Raw genomic sequence first — 17869 nt, 5'->3', positions numbered from 1 at the left:
ATAAATACACGATCTTCTGTCATCCTCAGAGCAGCCTGTGAAGTGGACGTTGTCTTCATTCCCATTTTACATACAAGGACGCAGACTCAGAGAGGTTAAGGACCAGATAAAAGCGCTCCAGATACTAAAGAGCAGAGCCTAGAATTCAACCCCGGGCAATCTGCCTCTAAAACTGTGAACATCATCTCGGTATTACACTGCCTCTTCTGTTTGCTTGTTTATTGAATATTTATTTATTTGGCTGCACTGGGTCTTCATTCTGGCACAGAGATTCAGTAGCGGGGGTTCAGTAATTGCTCTGCAAGGGCTTGGCTGCCCCATAACTCACCATACCCCCTGCAACCTGCTCCTGCCACGGGAAAGCTTAGTTCCCAAACCAGGGATTGAACCCTCATCCCCTGCACTGGAAGAAGAAGTCTTAACCACTGGACCACCAGAGGCGTCCCTTACATTTGCTTTTTATGAAGTTAAATCAACTTCGGCAATTTTTTTCTCATTAGGTATAAGCGTTGCTAATTCAGATTCCTCCTTCATTTGGGAGGAATTAAAGGAAAAAGTGGGGTGTGTTCTGCCTGCTGAGATAAAAGTTTGTTTCCTAAAATCAATCCCAACCCTCCCGTGGGAAACGGCCGCAGCAGGACCTCTGGAGTCAGAATCTGGGTCCCCCACCTTGTAGCTCTGTGACCTTGAACAAGTCACTTCTCTTTGTATTGATATTTCAGCTTCCTCACCAATAAAATGAGGACCATAAGAGAAACAAATTCAGTGTTCTTGGGGACTAACACGCAGAGTATTTAGAACAAGGTTTGGCACATTTTTAATCTACTCAATAATTCTCAGCTATTCTTATGATTAATAAGATGCCTGGACTAAGTTTAGATTCGCGATCATATGTAAACCATCAGAGGAACAACTAACATGTCTATCATCTGGATATTCTGGAAGTTACTTTGTCTTGAAAAGAGAATCCAAAGAGGCCCCTCCCATGGCCCAGGCTGTCTGTATGTGATGGCTAAGTGTATCTTTCTCCAACTAAAGAGCTTTGGCACTGGCTGAATAAAATAGAGTATGGATTCTTTGACATTACCTCCAAAACACACACACACACACACACACACACTTTAAACATTTTTCACTAAACCCTTAAAGATGGTTTGGGTTCTCAGATAAATAGTTAGCATCAGCGTATCCTCTCTGCGATAAGACAGCAAGGCCATCTTTCAAACCCCAGCAACTTGCTCTAAATCACGTTCCTAAAAACGTCCCTTCGAAACTTGCATTTCAGTACTCGGTGTCCCCAGTTGTTGCTGTCCCAGAACAAAAGCCTAATTGCTGCCGCTACAATACAGTCCTTTCTCTGAGATCATCATGAAGCCCTCGGAGCAAACAAGAGGGAGTTCTTGCGAGCAACGAGCACGGCGTCAAGTTCCCGGACCCTGAAGGCCAACACGAGCCGAGTTATCTTTGCGACTCGAGTCCCTTTCTAATCTCTTCCCCTGCAGCAACTGGCTCCGTCTCCGGGGTGTTTCTGAGCCCTTGAGGACACGTGTGTGTTCCTGCTTGGACGAGTCTGGAAAACTTCGGGGTCCTCTCATCCCCGCCCCCTCCCCTCTCCGGGCGCAGCAAGGACGGGCGCGGGTCAGCAACCCGCCTGGAGGCGATCCTGTCCCCGTGGGGTCGTGGTCGTGCGTCCCCTGGGCCCCGCAAGGTGAGGCTCGGGGCGGGATGTCCCACCAGGCCCACCCCTGCGCCCCGCAGGCGCGCGCGGGAGTCCCCACTTTCCCAGCCCGGGTGGGACGGGCGCCGTGCGCTCCCATCCCGGGCCGGCAGGCAAAGCCCCGAACAGCGGCCCCGGGGATCTGGGGGGCGGGAGTGGGGGTGCTGGGACTCACGCGGTCTCTCGGGGTCTCGGGGACCTCTCCGCGGTCGGCTCCCGGCCCCTCGGGCTCTGAGAGTGGGCGCCTCCCATGGCTCAGAGCGCGGGGCCCCGGCTGCGCCCGCCGGAGGTTGCTGCGCGGCGCGCCGGCCCGGCCCGGACCCCGCCGGGAGGAGGAGGCGGGCGCCGGAGGAAGGGTGGGGCCGCGGGGTGGGCGGGGGTGCCGGGGACAGGGTCCCGGCCGCCGGGAGCGCCGGCGAAAGGGCGTTGCTGGAGACGCTGCGACTTCTCCGCCAATCGCAGGGCTCGGCCCGCCCGGCGGCCCGGGGACCCCCCGCCCGGAGATCCCGCCCGGGCGAGGCTGAACGCGCGGGTCAAGCAGCCAGGGAGCCCCCCCCAGGGCGGCGGAGGGCAACAGGTGGACTGGGCGGGGGGGCCCGGCGGCCGTCGCGCTCCCAGTTCGCCCCGGCCGCGCGCCGGCCCCGGGGAGCCCCCGCGCGCGGCTGCCGGCGGCGCAGCTGGGAGGGGGCCCCGCGGGGCGGCCGTGCGGAGAAGCCCCGGGAGGGGGCGGTGTGCGCCCGCACTCCAGACCTGGGCCGCCTTCCCCGCCGGGCGGCCTCCCCCAGACGCTCGTCCGGCACAGAGGCCTGCGCAGAGTCGTGTAGAAAACGGAGGGACCTGTTCGTGCCCCCCAAAACTCGGGACAAGTTCCTGCGCCCTCCCCGAGTCTTGCTGTCTTTTCTTTTGTAAAATAAGAGGGCTATGATCATTCTTGACCTCTTAATGGCCCTTCCGGTTCAACAACCAATGAATGAATTCTCTTCCGAACTCTTGTGTTGGAAATAAGATCCTGTCCCCCCCATCACCCCTGTCATGTACCTACTCATACTCCTTACAGGGCTTCCCTGGTAGCTCAGATGGTTAAAGAATCTGCGCGCAATGCAGGAGACCCAGGTTCAATCCCTGGGTTGGGTAGACCCCCTGGAGGAGGGAATGGCAACCCACTCCAGTATTCTTGCCTGGAGAATTCCATGGACAGAGGAGCTTGGTGGGTTACAGTCCTTGGGGGTCACAAAAAGTCGGATTCGACCGAGAGACTAACATACACACCATACTCCTTATAACTTCCTTTCAAAATATTTCAGGCTCTTCATCCATTCCCTTCCCACCTCCCAATTCGCTCCCCTCCAGCTATCTCTCCTCCATCCCAGGGTTTCTTTTAGTTTAAAGTATGGAATGCCCTCTTTTCCTAACACCTGTTTATCCTTCCAGCCCCAACTCAGATTGCCTTCCACACCACTATCCTGTATTCTGATCTTACAGCTTTTTATTATTGCCTGTTTCCTTCACTAGAAGGTAAACTCTGCGACGAAGGGGAGTTTGTTTTCATTGTCCTCTCAATACTGCCAGGCACATGCCTAGTTCAGTTCAGTTCAGTTCAGTCGCTCAGTCGTATCCGACTCTTTGCGACCCCATGAATTGCAGCAGGCCAGGCCTCCCTCTCCATCACCAACTCCCGGAATTTACTCAAACTCATGCCCATCGAGTTGGTGATGCCATCCACCCATCTCATCCTCTTGTCCCCTTCTCCTCCTGCCCCCAATCCCTCCCAGCATCAGGGTCTTTTCCAATTAGTGGTGGCCAAACTATTGGAGTTTCAGCTTCAGTATCAGTCCTTCCAATGAACACCCAGGAGTGATCTCCTTTAGGATGGACTGGTTGGATCTCCTTGCAGTCCAAAGGACTCTCAAGAGTCTTCTCCAACCTCACAGTTCAAAAGCATCAATTTTTCAGCACCTAGTAGATACCCATCATTGCTGATAAATGCATCCATCCTACATATGGTATCACCCTGCTCCCATATCACTTGTTAATTCCTCCAGCACAGCACCTACCGATCTTATTTTGCAACTATCTCTTCATTTATTCGTCTTTCTGTTCTTTAAGGGCAAGAAAACTTCCTTATCTCCGTATCCAAGCTTACTGCCTGGCACAACGCCTGTATCCTGGCTTATGTACAACAAATATTTGCCAAATGAATGAATGAACCTGTGGTTAAGCAGACAGACTGGTCCTAAATGTTAACTTCCTCCTTGAGTGGAAGCTACAGGCAGGACAGATGTATGCAGCTACATTTTCACGTTTCCACAAAGGATGGGAAACCCCTCCTATATTTACAATGACTCTCTCTTTTTTTTTTATGTCAAATGTTGACTTCCTGTTTATACATTATCTTTACCCTCCTATAGCCAAAGAGTCCCCAGCGTTCAGGATGCTGCTGCATTGTAGATAGACATAAACAAGCAGAATATTGGGGGCTGGGAAAAGAAACATTAATTAGTACACCAGTAGAGTGAGACTGGGGCAATGAGGTTTTGTGGGGGAGGATTTCACAGAGCTGAAGAAAAGTTGACTCTTGGCAGATGATTTTTTTTCAAAGTTCGAATTCTCCCCGCATTCTGCCTGGAATACCAAGGCAATGTGATCGAAGTGTCATTGAGAAGGCAAACAACTCTGTCAGAGCTGTGGCCCCTTCCCGAGGAACTGTTCAGCCCCTCCCAGGGAGAAAGGTGGGTCATTCCAAGGGGGAAATGGGAGGGGAAGCCAGGAGAGAAGGAAAAGGGGGATGGGAAAGTTTTCTCCCCCTCCCCCGCCCCCAGTAGACAAGATGGGCTGTTGGGATGAGTTTTCTTTCTGTTTCCGCAGAAAAGCAGAGGGTAGCATCACTAAAATGGTTGAAAGGAAAAGAAAGGAAGCCTATATCCTACTGCGGTGCAGAGAAATAGAATGAAGGAGAAAAGGAGTCTGCTCTAGATGTGAAAGGTAGTCCCACAGGGGCGCAAAGGGCATCTCTACTGAGATGCTTGCGTTTACTGCTCTTACTGCCCTGGCTTATCCAGAGACGGTCATCAGTGAAGTCAGTGAAGGGAATTCTTTCTTTTTTTTTTTTAACTTTTTATTTTATGTTGGAATATAGCTGATTAACAAAGTTGTGAGGGTTTCAGGTGCTCGGCCGAGGAGCTCAGCCGTCCATATCCATGTATCCATCCCCCCCAACCTCCCCTCCCATCCCGGCGGCCTCATCACGCTGAGCAGAGTTCCCTCTGCTGTACCGTAGGTCCTTGGGTATCCATTTAAAATATAGTCGTGTGTACATGTCAATTCCAAACATCCGTAACTTTCCTTCCCCCCATCCTTCTCCTGGGCAACCATAAGTTTATTCTCTAAGTCTGTGAGTCTGTTAGTGAAGGGAATTAGTGTTTGGGGGAAATAAACAGAATGAGGGCTTTTCAGAGAAAAGGCCTGATGGGGACCAGGAGGGGTAGTGTCTGATACCCAGTGTTAGGGTTTCCCTTTGTGCTTTGTAATTCTGTTAGTAAGGCATTTTTTAAACATTGAAAAAAGAGTAAAAGAAGAAAATTTAACAAATTGAAATTCAAGGTTTCCCTCAAGATGGCAAAAGACATCCTTCAGTATCAAATCCTACCCCAGAAGTTTACTTTTGCTCAGAGGCGGGATGGGAGCTAATGCTGTTTGGGTATCAGAATACTCTCTGCTTGGTGGTTGACAGAAGTAACCAGTTAGTCCTCAGAGTACTGGGGAAGGATCACAGTAGGTAATATCTGTTGAACACTTTATGTGCCAGATTCTGTTCTCAGTGCATTAGATTTATTAACTCATTTAGTACATCGCGACATTTTGGGTAGGTACTTTTAGTATGCTCAATTTACAAAGAGTAAAGTGAAGCACAGAAGGACCAAATACACTTAAGGCCACTCAGCAAGAAATAGCAGGACTTCCCTGGTGGTCCAGTGGTTAAGAATCTACCTCGCAATGCAGGGGACATAAGTTTGATCCCTGGTCTGGGAGGATCTCACATCCCACGAAGCGACTAAGCGTGTGCGCCACAACTACTGAGCCGAATGCTGCAAAGACTGAAGCCCACACGCCCCAGAGCCTTTGCTCTGCGACAAGAGAAGCCATCACAAATGAGAAGGCCTTGCACCGCAACTAGAGAAAGCTGTCTCACAGCAATGAGAATCCAGCACAGCAATAAGTAAGTGAATAAATAATCGCAGAGCCAGGGTTCTAACCCAGGTAGGCTAGGTCCAGAGCTATCACACAGAGCTTAGCTTCTATGCTGTATTTCCTTAAATTTGACACTGTACACCCCACTTCAAGCTGAAGAAACTGACATATAGAGAGGTAAGTAGTATATCCAATATTTAAACCCAGTTCTGTCTTGATTACAAAGCTTATGTTTCACATGTATGTCCTCCCCACCCCAGTAATCATGCCAAATGAATACCCTTCAAAGTAGATAAGTTGGGAAGCTACATGCTTATCTTAGAGCTGTACCATCCTTCCTGTTTTGGAAATTATTTAAATGCCAATTTATAAGCCACAGGATAAAACTGGATTTATTGCTTATGAGTCACATACTGTTCTTGAAACCAGGTAATATCAGTGCTCCAACACTGTTCTCAATTTTCAAAATAGTTTTGACTACTTTAGGTCCTGTGTCTTACTGTATAAATTTTAAAATAAAATTATAAATTTCTTTTTTAAAAACCGGTTTGGATTTCTACTGGGATTCTATTGACTAATTCAAACAGGGATTCCCAGTTTAACAGTTTTGAGACTTCTGATCCGTGGACATGATACAGCTCTCTATTCATGTAGATTTTCTTGAATTTCCCATAGTTTTATCGTTTTCAGCCAACAGGTCTTACATATCTCTTGCTAAATTTTTTCCTAAGTGTATTTATACTACTATAAATAGAATTGTTTTATAATTTACTTTCTAAATGTTAGTTGCTAGTAAATAGAAATACAGTTGACTTTTGTATACTGTATCCTGCAACCTTGCTAAACTCACTTATTACTTAATAGCTTTTTTGTGGGTTCCTTGGGTTTTTATACAGTATCATTTGCACATATAGTTTTACTCCTTTCTTTATAATCTGTATGCTTTTTTCCTCTTGCTTTGCTGCATTGACTAGGCACTTCTGCTGCTGCTGCTAAGTCACTTCAGTCGTGTCCGACTCTGTGCGACCCCATAGATGGGGGCCCACCAGGTTCCCCTGTCCCTGGCATTCTCCAGGCAAGAACACTGGAGTGGGTTGCTATGTCCTTCTCCAATGTATGAAAGTGAAAAGCGAAAGTGAAGTCGCTCAGTCGTGTCTGACTCTTAGCGACCCCATGGACTGCAGCCTACCAGGCTCCTCTGTCCATGGGAGTTTCCAGGCAAGAGTACTGGAGTGGGTTGCCATTGCCTTCTCCGAGGCACTTCTATACATTGTTAAATAAAACTAGTAATCCTTGCCTTGTCCCTTATCTTAGGTAGAAAGCATGAAATCCTTCACATTGTAGTATATTAGCTGTCAGATTTTGTAGATGCAGTTGAGAAGATTTTTTTTAATTTATAATTTACTAAAACATTTCTGTGTTAAAAGGATGTTGAATTTTGACAAATGCTATCTCTGCACTTATTAAAATGATCATATTGTTTTCTCCCATATTCTACTAATTTGTTGAATTACAGATTTTTTGGGGGGATGTTAGATCAGTCTTATATAGCCCCTTGATCATGGTGTATAGTTTTCTTATATGCTGCTAATATTTGGATGGCTCATATTTTGTTGAGGAATTTTGTATCTATATTCATGAGGGTTATTGGTCTGTAGTTTCTTTCTTAAGATGTCTTCATCTAGCTTTGGAATCAAGATAATACTGGCATCATACAATGAGTTGGAAAGTGTTTCTTCCCCCTTTATTTTTTGAGTTTTTCGGATTGGTATTAACATCATTTCTTCTTTAAATGTTTGATAGAATTCACCAGTGAAACCATCTGAGCCTGGAGTTTTTTGTCAGAAGGCTTTTCAACTCCAAATTCTGTAATTGATACAGGGTGGTTCAAGCATTCTATTTCTTCTTGGGTTAGCTTCATAATTTACATCTTCCCCAGAAAGTGTCCATTTCACCTAAGCGGTCATTTTTTTTTTTTTTTTGAGCAACCACCTTTCTTATCTTCCTTTTCTTAATACTGATTGATTGATTGATTGTATCAGGTCTTGGTTGCTACATGAGGGATTTTCCTTGCAGCGTGAGGGCTCTTCATTCGAGTACAGGCTCTCTAGTTGTAGCACGCAGGTTCCAGAGTGCATGGACTCTGTAATCGTGGCGTGTAGGCTTAGTTGGCATGTGAGATTTTAGTTTCACAACCTGGGACTGAGTCCACATCCCCTTAGGTTTTTCTATACGATATCTGTATTGATAAGCAGATTCTTAACCACTGGACTGCTGGGGAAGTCCTTAGGTGTCACATTTAAAGGCATAAAGTTGTTTATACTATGAATAATGGATTGTTGTTTGGATCTGTTTTAATGTCCGAAGGATCTGTAGCAACATGTTATTTCATTACTGATATTGGCAATTTCTTTTCTTCTTGTTTGCCAGCCAGGCTTGAAATTTATCAATCCTATTAACTTTTTCAAATGACTGGCCTTTGGTTTTACTGGTTTTCTTTTTTCTGTTCTCTATTTCATTGATTTCTGTCTTATCTTTATAATTTCCTCCCTTCTGATTGCTTTGGGTTTAATTTGCTCTGCTCTTTTTCTAGTTTTAAAGGTGGAAACTTAGATCAGTGATTTGAGACCCTTCTTTTTTTCCTCTTAAAGGCATTCAAAGCTATAAATTACTTCCCTGTAAGTGCTATGTTAGCTGCATCCCACAAATTTTGAAATGTGTTTTTGTTATCCTTCAGTACAAAATATTTTCTGTCTCTTGTGATTTCTTCTTCACATCAGTCAATATTAAAAGGGTGTTGTTTCATTTCCAAATACTTGGGATTTTCCTAGCTCTCTTATTGTTCTTAGTTTCTAATTTAATTTTGCTGTGGTCAGAAAACAAACTTTCAAAATTTACTGAGACTTCTTTATGGTCCAGAATATAATCTATCCTGATAAACCCATTGTGTGCACTAGAGTATACACTTTGCAGTTGTTGGATGAAGTGTTTCTCTAAATACCAATTAGGTCATGGTGGCTGATACAGTTGTTAAGATTGTCTGTCTTTGCTCACTTTTGTTTGTTTATTCAATTTCTGAGAGACATTAAAATCTCCAGTTATGATGGCCTATTTCTACCTTTAATTATGTCCATTTTTGTTGCATGTTGTGTTGAAGCTGTTATTGAGCACAGACAAAATTGTGATCTTTATGGCGTCTTGAGTAACTAACACTCATCATTCTGTTATCTTTAGTAATAAATTCATTTTGGAAATCTCTTTTGTTTGATACTAATATAGCCTCTCTAGCCTTCTTGTGCTTAATATTGATATATCTTCTACTATCCATCTGAAAGAGGAGAGTGAAAAAGTTGACTTAAAGCTCAGCATTCAGAAAACTAAGATCATGGCATCCAGTCCCATCACTTCGTGGAAAATAGATGGAGAAACAGTGGAAACAGTGGCAGACTTTATTTTCTTGGGCTCTAAAATCACTGCAGATGGTAACTGCAGCCATGAAATTAAAAAGACACTTACTTCCTTGGAAGAAAAGTTATACCACCCTAGACAGCATATTAAAAAGCAGAGATATTACTTTGCCAACAAAGGTCCATCTAGTCAAGGCTATGGTTTTTCCAGTGGTCATGTATGGATGTGAGAGTTGGACTATAAAGAAAGCTGAGTGCCGAAGAATTGATGCTTTTGAACTGTAGTGTTGAGGAGGATTCTTGAGAGTCCCTTGGACTGCAAGGAGATCCAACCAATCCATCCTAAAGAAAATCAGTCCTGAATGTTCATTGGAAGGACTGGTATTGAAGCTGAAACTCCAATACTTTGGACACCTCATGCAAAGAGTTGACTCATTGGAAAAGACCCTGATGCTGGGAAAGATTGAAGGCAGGAGGAGAAAGGGACAACAGAGGATGAGATGGCTGGATGGCATCACCGATTCAATGGACATGAGTTTGAGTAAACTCTGGGAGTTAGTGATGGACAGGGAGGCCTGGCATGCAGCGGTTCATGGGGTCGCAAAGAGTAGGACACGACTGAGTGACTGAACTAACTAACTAGTTTTCATCTATCTTTGCATTTAAACTATTTATTTGTTTTTTCTTTAACTGGACTTTATTTTTCAGAGTAGTTTTAGGTGCAGAGTTAAAATGAGCAGAAAGCACAGAGAGTTTATATATATCCCCTGCCCTCAAGCTCACACACCCTCCCCACTACCAACCCTCTCCCTCCAGAGTGATACATATGTCACAACCAATGAACCTGCACTGACATGTCATTGTCACCCAAAGTTGATAGTTTACATCAGGGTTCACTCTTGGTATGTATCCTGCAAGTTTTGGCAAATATATAATGACGTGTCTCCACCATTGCTGTGTCATACGGAATAGTTTCACTGCCCTAAACATCCTCTGTTCTCTGCCTGTTCATCCTTCCCCTTCCCTCTCCCCTGGCAACCAGTGATATTATATTTTTATTGTCTCCATAGTTTTGCCTGTTGCAGAACGTCATGTAGTTAGAATCTCACAATATGTAGCCTTTGAAGACTGACTTCTTTCACATAGGACATGCATTAAAGATTTCTCCATGTCTTTTTTGTGGTTTAACAGCTCTTCATGAAAAGTGAAACTGAAAGTGTTAGTCACTCAGTCGTGTCCGACTCTGCGATCACATGGACTGTAGCCCACCAGGCTCCTCTGTCCATGGAATTCTCCAGGCAAGAATACTGGAGTGGGTAGCCATTTCCTCCTCCAGGGGATCTTCCCAACCCAGGGATCGAACCCAGGTCCCCTGCATCGCAGGCGGATTCTTGACCATCTGAGCCACCAGGGAAACCCCATAGTTCTTCATATGTTAGATATCTAATTTTGGACTGTATCATGGACATCATGAATATGAAGTTGTGGCGATTTCAGACTCCACTACTTTTCACTGGTGAGAGTTGTTTTTCTCTCGTCTCAGCAGATCATTTTCTCGCGGGGCTTGAACTTCGCCCCCTGCTTCTTGGGTGGCAGCTCCAGTCTGAGTGCAGACTCCTGTGTAGCTGAACTGCTCTGAGTATTTTCTGCACACGTGTTTCAAGGGTTTGGCGATCTCCACTTATGACTCTTTCCTTTCTGGGTTCCCCCACTTTTTTCAGCATTCATCTTTTCCTGACTTCACTTCTTTCATCCCTTAGGAGAGCAGGCAGAACTTGAGAGTTTCTCCTATATGCCTCTTTATCACACAAGCCACTGGGTAGACTACACTCAGCCCTGTGCAAAAAGCATTGGCAGCAGGGACTTCCCTGGTGGTCCAGAGTAAGTCTCCAGGCTTCCAGCGCAGGGCGGGCGGGTTCAATCCCTGGTCGGGAAACTAAGATCCCACATGACTCGAGGTGCCGGTGCAGTCAAAAAAAAAAAAAAGCTGTGGCACAGAGTCCACTTGTCTGACTCCTCATCTCCTCTTCTCCAAGCAACATGTAGCACCAGAGTCCAACTATTTCTCTTTCTTCAATGCCCTTAGGTAATTGCATTATGTATTCTATCCAAGTTCTAGAGTTTCTTTTCTTTTTTTTATATATTAATTAATTTATTTTTGGCTGCTTCAGGTCTTAGTTGCAGCACCCAGGATCTTTCCTCGTGGCACGTGGAATCATCACCGTGGTGGGTGTGATTCTCTCTAGCTACAGCTCATGGACTCAGTTGCCCCAAGGGACATAGGCTCTTAGTCCCCTGACCAGGTATTGAACCCATGTCTCCTATATTAGAAGGCAGATTCTTAACCACTGGACCACCAGGGAAGTCCTCAGAGTTACCTTCTGTAGGAATGGTCCTAATGCCCAGTAGAGCCTATAATGTCCAGAAGTAAAAGGCCATATCTCATTCTTATGAAATGGTAATTCTCAGCTTTATCACACATCTTACTCATCACAGTTTTCCTGAGTGACTCTGGCCTGCTTTCAAAAATCAAAGTCACCTCCACAGGATATAGATTCATTTACTCGTTTGGAATACTAAAAATAATTTGCTATGGGCCCTGCAGATGTTTTAAGAGATAAGTACCAAAGTAGTTCATTGCATAACTGTAATAAGCCTGTAATCTCTCAAGGTGACAGACACTAATGTTCTCTAATACCTGTTTTCCCCCTGTCTCTTAAAACAAGCAAAAACAATGCTGGCTTTTAGATATTATGAACAAAAGCTATGTTTCCCAGTCTCTATTGCACTTAGATGTGACCAAGTACCTAAATTTTGGTCAATGGAATGGCAACAGAAGTGTCAAGTTCAACTTCCGAGAAGTATCATTCATGGCCAGTGGGGAGGGTACTATGGCCTGAATGTTCGTGTCCCTCTAAAATTCATGTTAAAATCCGAACATGCAAAGGTGATGGTATTAGCAGAGGGAGCCTTTGGGAGACACTGAAATCATGGTGGTGGAGCCCTCATGAACGGGATCAGTGCCCTTGTAAAAGAGTTCCAGAGAGATTCTTTGCCCCATCCACCTCGAGAGGACACAGTTAGAAGGCACTGCTATGAACTAAGAGGCCCTCATTGGAAAGCAGCCGTGCTGGGACCATGATCTCAGACATCCAGCCTCCAAAATTATGAGAAATAAATTTTGTTGTTTATAAAGGACCCAGTCTGTGGTATTTTGTAATAGCCGTCCAGATGGACTAAGACAGGAGGTGATCCCCCCAACTTTTTTTTTTTTTTGGTTCTTTCTTTTCCCTGCTGGCTGGAATGCTGTTGAGATAGCTGAGTTCACGCAGCCATACATAAACTTGAGGTGGAAGGACTCTAATCCATAACACCACAGAACCTCTAAGCCTGCCCTGAATTGCCTACCAACTGATTTCTTTTATGTATGTGAAAAATAAACTTACATGCAGTTTAGCCACTATCGGTTTGGATTTCTCTAAGACTAAGCCAAGGCAAATACAAATCAATGTTCTGGTCATTAAACTGGGGAGAAGAAGAGCCCCATTGTCTTGAAGTTAAATCTCCTATAGCTGTAAGAATTATCATACTTAGCAGCCTACCAGTAATCACCCCATTTTGTTCTATTTATAAAGTGTGCTAAGTAAACTAGTCTTAACCTTCATGTTTCCCAGGCCTGAGGTTCAGCTTTGGCTGAACCTCTCCATTAAACGTCTTCCCAGGCATCACTGCTAAGCAAATCTATTTGTTGTTATTTGTCATTTCGTCCCTAAGTCATGTCCAGTACTTTTGCGATCCCATGGACTGTAGCCCGCCAGGCTCCTCTGTCCGTGGGATTTCCCAGGCAAGAATACTGGAATAGGTTGCAACTTCCTTCTCCAGGGAATCTTCCCGACTCAGGGGTTGAACCTGTGTCTCCTGCATTGGAGGCAGATTCTTTATCATCTGAGCCACCTGGGAAGCCCAAGCAAATCTATACCCTATTCCAAATAAATTTCCTCCAATGACATGCTAAAGCATATTAAAAAGCAGAGATAATACTTTGCCAACAAAGGTCCGTCTAGTCAAGGCTATGGTTTTTTCAGTAGTCATGTATGGATGTGAGAGTTGGACTATAAAGAAAGCTGAGTGCAGAAGAATTGATGCTTTTGAACTATGGTGTTGGAGAAGACTCTTGAGAGTCCCTTGGACTGCAAGGAGATCCAACCAGTCCATCCTAAAGGAGATCAGTCCTGGGTGTTCTTTGGAAGGACTGATGTTGAAGCTGAAACTACAATACTTTGGCTACCTGATGCGAAGAGCTGACTCATTTGAAAAGACCCTGATGCTGGGAAAGATTGAAGGCAAGAGGAGAAGGGGACAACAGAGGATGAGATGGTTGGATGGTACCACCGACTCAATGGACGTGAGTTTGAGCAAGCTCCAGGAGTTGGTGATGGACAGGGAGACCTGGCGTGCTGCAGTCTATGAAGTCACAGAGTCAGACACGACTGAGCCACTGAATGGAATGGAATGCTTCCATTCCCTTCTCCCTCAGTGCTATCCTGACTGATTGATTGATTCACTCATTCATCTGACAAGTATATATAAACGCCTGCCTTGAAGCCTGTCTTAATCTCAGTTCATCTTTGCAAACATACTGGATGAGGTGAGAGTTACCTGAAGCCTGCTACAAGCCTCAAGAGGACCGACCCTCTTGAAAGAAAGACAAATATCATAAGGTATTACTAGTATGTGGAATCTAAAAAGTGGTACAAATGAATTTATTAGAGTCACAGATGTAGTAAACAAACTTATGGTTACCAAGAGGGAAAAAGGTAGGGTGAGAGATAAATTGGGAGATTGGGATTGATATATATACATATACACACACACACACTGCTACATGTGAAACAGATAACTAATAATGACCTGAACAGCACAGGGAACTCAATGTGCTGTAAAGACCTACGTGGGAAAAGAATCTAAAAATGGGTGGATATATGTATATACACCACTCATTTGTATATATATGATATATATGATATATGTATATATACCACTCACACATATATATATATACACACAACAGTGTAACTGGTTGTTGCACAGCAGAAATTAATACAACATTGTAAATCAACTATATTCATTAAAAAAATAAATTTTTTTTAAATAAAAAAATTTTTAAAGATGACCTTCTTGCAAATCTACATCCTAATTCCACCTTGCATCATTGCTTTAGCCTAAACAGCAAAAAATTAAAAACTAAGAGGCTGATTCCTGGAACAGAGCTGGAAAGGCTTTTAGAGGCCATCTAGTTCCACCTTCTTTTTTTTCATTTAAGTCAGCCAAGGCCCTGGTGTGCCAGCGACTTGCCCAAGGTCAAGAGACACAGACAAGGTTGGAACCCGGAGGCAGATTCGCCCATCCCTGCACAGTCCTGCTCCTTCTTCAATCCTTATCTCCTTCACTCACACCTAATCTAAATACAAAGATCATACGCCTGTTATTTTGATTAGAAATAAAACATTTTACTTTAGGAGCCCTCCCGTCTATCCTCAGTGTCAAAGGGAGAAGTTACCTTTGTTGATTGTCTTTGAAATGATTCCCAGTCCACTCTGAAGAATGAACACGCCCGCAGCCCAGACCAGGACCTTTTTTCCTCTGGCTTGGAACACTTGGGACTGAAGAAAATTAAGTCAGGTGGAAGTCACATGCTGACTTACAAGGTAACTTTTTAGTGCAAGTTTCCAGCCAAATGCCCTTTGCCCAAGGCGACTTCTCAGCAATTCCTCTGTAATTCCAACAGCCACTTGCTGTGACTGTTCTCCAACATGCTGTGCTAGCAAAAAAAAAAGTGGGAGGGGGAAAGAAAGTGTTCCCCTATTTCAAGGTGAGGCAACTGTCATCTACCATAAGCAGGAAGTTTCCAGAAGAGAGCTAGTGCTTCAGACCTGTGACCTTGGTCTCCTGCGGAAGCAGCTGCCAAGTTCACGATTTCAATAGGTATACTCAGGGAGAGGAATGAACGCACTTAAAAACCTTCTTCTTCTTCTTCTTTTTTTAAAATTTCATTTAGTTGCCATTTCTAGCCCTACATAATGCTTCAGGGACACTGCAAGCTTTGTGGGTTTTTTATTGATTTGCTTTTTAAGCAGAGTATTTTTTTTTTTGCGCTCTGGCATTGTGTTCAGAGACAGAACCTGCCTCTAATTCAAACATCCTGGATTCAGTAACCACAAGTATCTTCTTGGAATATTAACTCTTAGTACTTTCCTGGGTCTTATGTGATTTTGGGGTAGTGACCTGGAACAGCCATTGGGTATTTAAACATGGATTCCCACTCCATTGGTCTTCCCTGCTGGCTCAGTGGTAAAGAATCCGCCTGCCAAGCAGGAGACGCAGGTTTGATCCTTGGGTCGGGAAGATCCCCTGGAGGAGGGCATGGCAACCCACTCCAGTATTCTTGCCTGGGAAATCCCATGGACAGAGGAGCCTGGTGGGCTACAGTCCATGGGGTCGAAAAAGAGTTGAACATGACTGAGTGACTAAACCACCACCTACCACCTCCCACCCCACTTTCTGGTCCTGGGAGTGGAAGGTCAGAAGAGTTCATCCACCAATACTTTATTTCCACCCCCTGACCCAGCAGGTTTTTTACTTTAGTTATTCCACCAAAAAATGACAAAGCAGACACTAAAATGAGAAGGCTGGCAAAAGTCCTGAGGGTCTGGATTCAAGGAAGCACTTTCACATGTGAGCCTTTGGAATTAAAATCAGTATGCATGGTTCACTGTATAAAAATAGCAGAATGAATATAAGAAAAAAAATCTACTATTCTCTGGCTGGGCAAAACAAACAGGGTCTATGGAATCTGAAAATACTTCAAAGCAGAAACAAACATTAAAAGGAAATCTTTAAAGAGAGACAAAGTAAATATTAAAAGTCCTTTTGGCTCAGAAGCTAAGGCTGTCCTAAGAGGTTATGTACAGACCTCGCTTGTTTATCTTAGGACATTTGTGAGCCAGGCAGACCTGCCAAGTTGCAAGAATAAAACAGGCTTTTAACCTTTTAAATAAGTTAAATAAAAGAAAAAGTAACACAGGTAGAACAAAGCATCAGAGCCACACTTTCTTCGGGAAGTTTTCCACTTTGCTGCAGGTTGAAAGACCAGAGTTGCACTGCAGTGATTCCACATCTGCAGATAAAAATCCAGGGGCACCCATAGGAGTTAGGATGGAAGAAAATAAAAGTATCCTGCCTTGCCAGGTGTGGTGTATGCATAGATCAGAAGGAAGTGCTATTGTTCTGCAATTTTTCATGTTCAAGGCACAGGACATTTCCAAACAGGATTTGGTCTGTGTAGTCTTAGCTTTGAATTTTTCAACTTTTTCTTGCTGGTACTCACAGACTTTTATCTATACTCCACGTTGCTATTGATACTGTAATCTACACCCCCCCCCCCTTTTCTTGAGTATCTGGAGTCTAAGAAGGTGTGGGCAACAGACTGGGAGTCATAGTTTCCATCCCCCATGAATATGCTTGGTCCCTGATCTTATTTCTAGGACAGAGCAGGGCATAAGCTAGTGAGAGAAAGAAGAGAGACAGGGGCTTGAGCAAGGTGGAATGAATATGAGAAATGGAATCCTTGAGTCTTCAGGATCAAGGCAGCTTGTCGTGGGGCCCAAGAGCTGAAAGAGCCCAGTGGGATCACCTCTGCTCAAGATTCCTGAAGTGGTTAGCCAACTTCTCCTTGGAAACTTCAGAGGTCTTTCTGGCAGACACAGAGTTGGCGCACTAGACTCTTGTCAAAAATGGATTTAGCAGCCCAGCATCAAGGAATGTGGGCTTCCTGGGTGGCACAGTGGTAAAGAACCCACCTGCTAATGTAGGAGAGGCAAGCGGCGCGGGTTCGATCCCTGGATTGGAAAGATCCCCTGGGGGAGGAAATGGCAACCCGTTCCAATATTCTTGCCTAGAAAATTCCGTGGACAGAGGAGCCTGGTGGGCTACAGTCCACACCTGAGCAACCGAGCACACAGCATATCAAGAAATATGGTTAACAGCTAACATCTAGCTGTTATTGCGTTCAGAGTCTGCCCAGGATTTTTCTTTTCTTTATATACAATCTGGCTAAACAAAACATTTATTATTTTAACTTAAAAAAAAAAAGCCTTTTATATTGGAGTATAGCTGATTAATAATGTTGTGATAGATTTAGGTGCACAGCAGGATGACTCAACCATACACATACATGCCTCCACTCCCCCCAGACTCCCCTCCCATCCAGGCTGCCACATGACGTTGAGCAAACTTCCCTGTGCGCTACTGTAGGTCCTTGTTGGTTATCCATTTTACATACAGCAGTGTGTACATGTCCGTCCCTACCTCCCTAACCATCCCATCCCGCATCATAACCCCCCTGGTAACCACACGTTCGTTCTCTAAGTCTCTAAGTCTGTTTCTGTTTTGCAGATAAGTTCGTTTATATAATTTCTTTTTAGATTCCACATTTAAGGGATATCATACGATATTTCTCTTTCTCTGTCTGACTTACTTCACTCAGTATGACACTCAG

General features: G+C 44.5%; 1 protein-coding gene across 5 annotated transcripts in view; it reads right to left on the bottom strand.

Annotated features, from left to right (window-relative positions):
* TACC1 (transforming acidic coiled-coil containing protein 1) overlaps positions 1-17869 on the bottom strand; it is a 117578-nt gene that overhangs the window by 88629 nt on the left and 11080 nt on the right. For 2 of the 5 annotated variants that reach the window (XM_065901495.1, XM_065901498.1), the window contains exon 1: positions 1893-2030. In XM_065901495.1, coding sequence (XP_065757567.1) covers positions 1893-1969 — 77 coding nt within the window. In that variant the 5' untranslated portion in view covers positions 1970-2030. Of the gene's footprint in view, positions 1-1892; positions 2031-14872; positions 14976-17869 lie in introns of those variants that run through there. The other 3 variants (XM_065901500.1, XM_065901503.1, XM_065901497.1) reach the window with 2 other exon arrangements.

This window comes from Muntiacus reevesi, chromosome 10 (assembly GCF_963930625.1).
Source record: "Muntiacus reevesi chromosome 10, mMunRee1.1, whole genome shotgun sequence".
Classification (NCBI taxonomy): Eukaryota; Metazoa; Chordata; class Mammalia; order Artiodactyla; family Cervidae; genus Muntiacus; species Muntiacus reevesi.
Note: the sequence above shows the minus strand (reverse complement) of the source record. Positions and strands in the feature narration are given on the sequence as shown.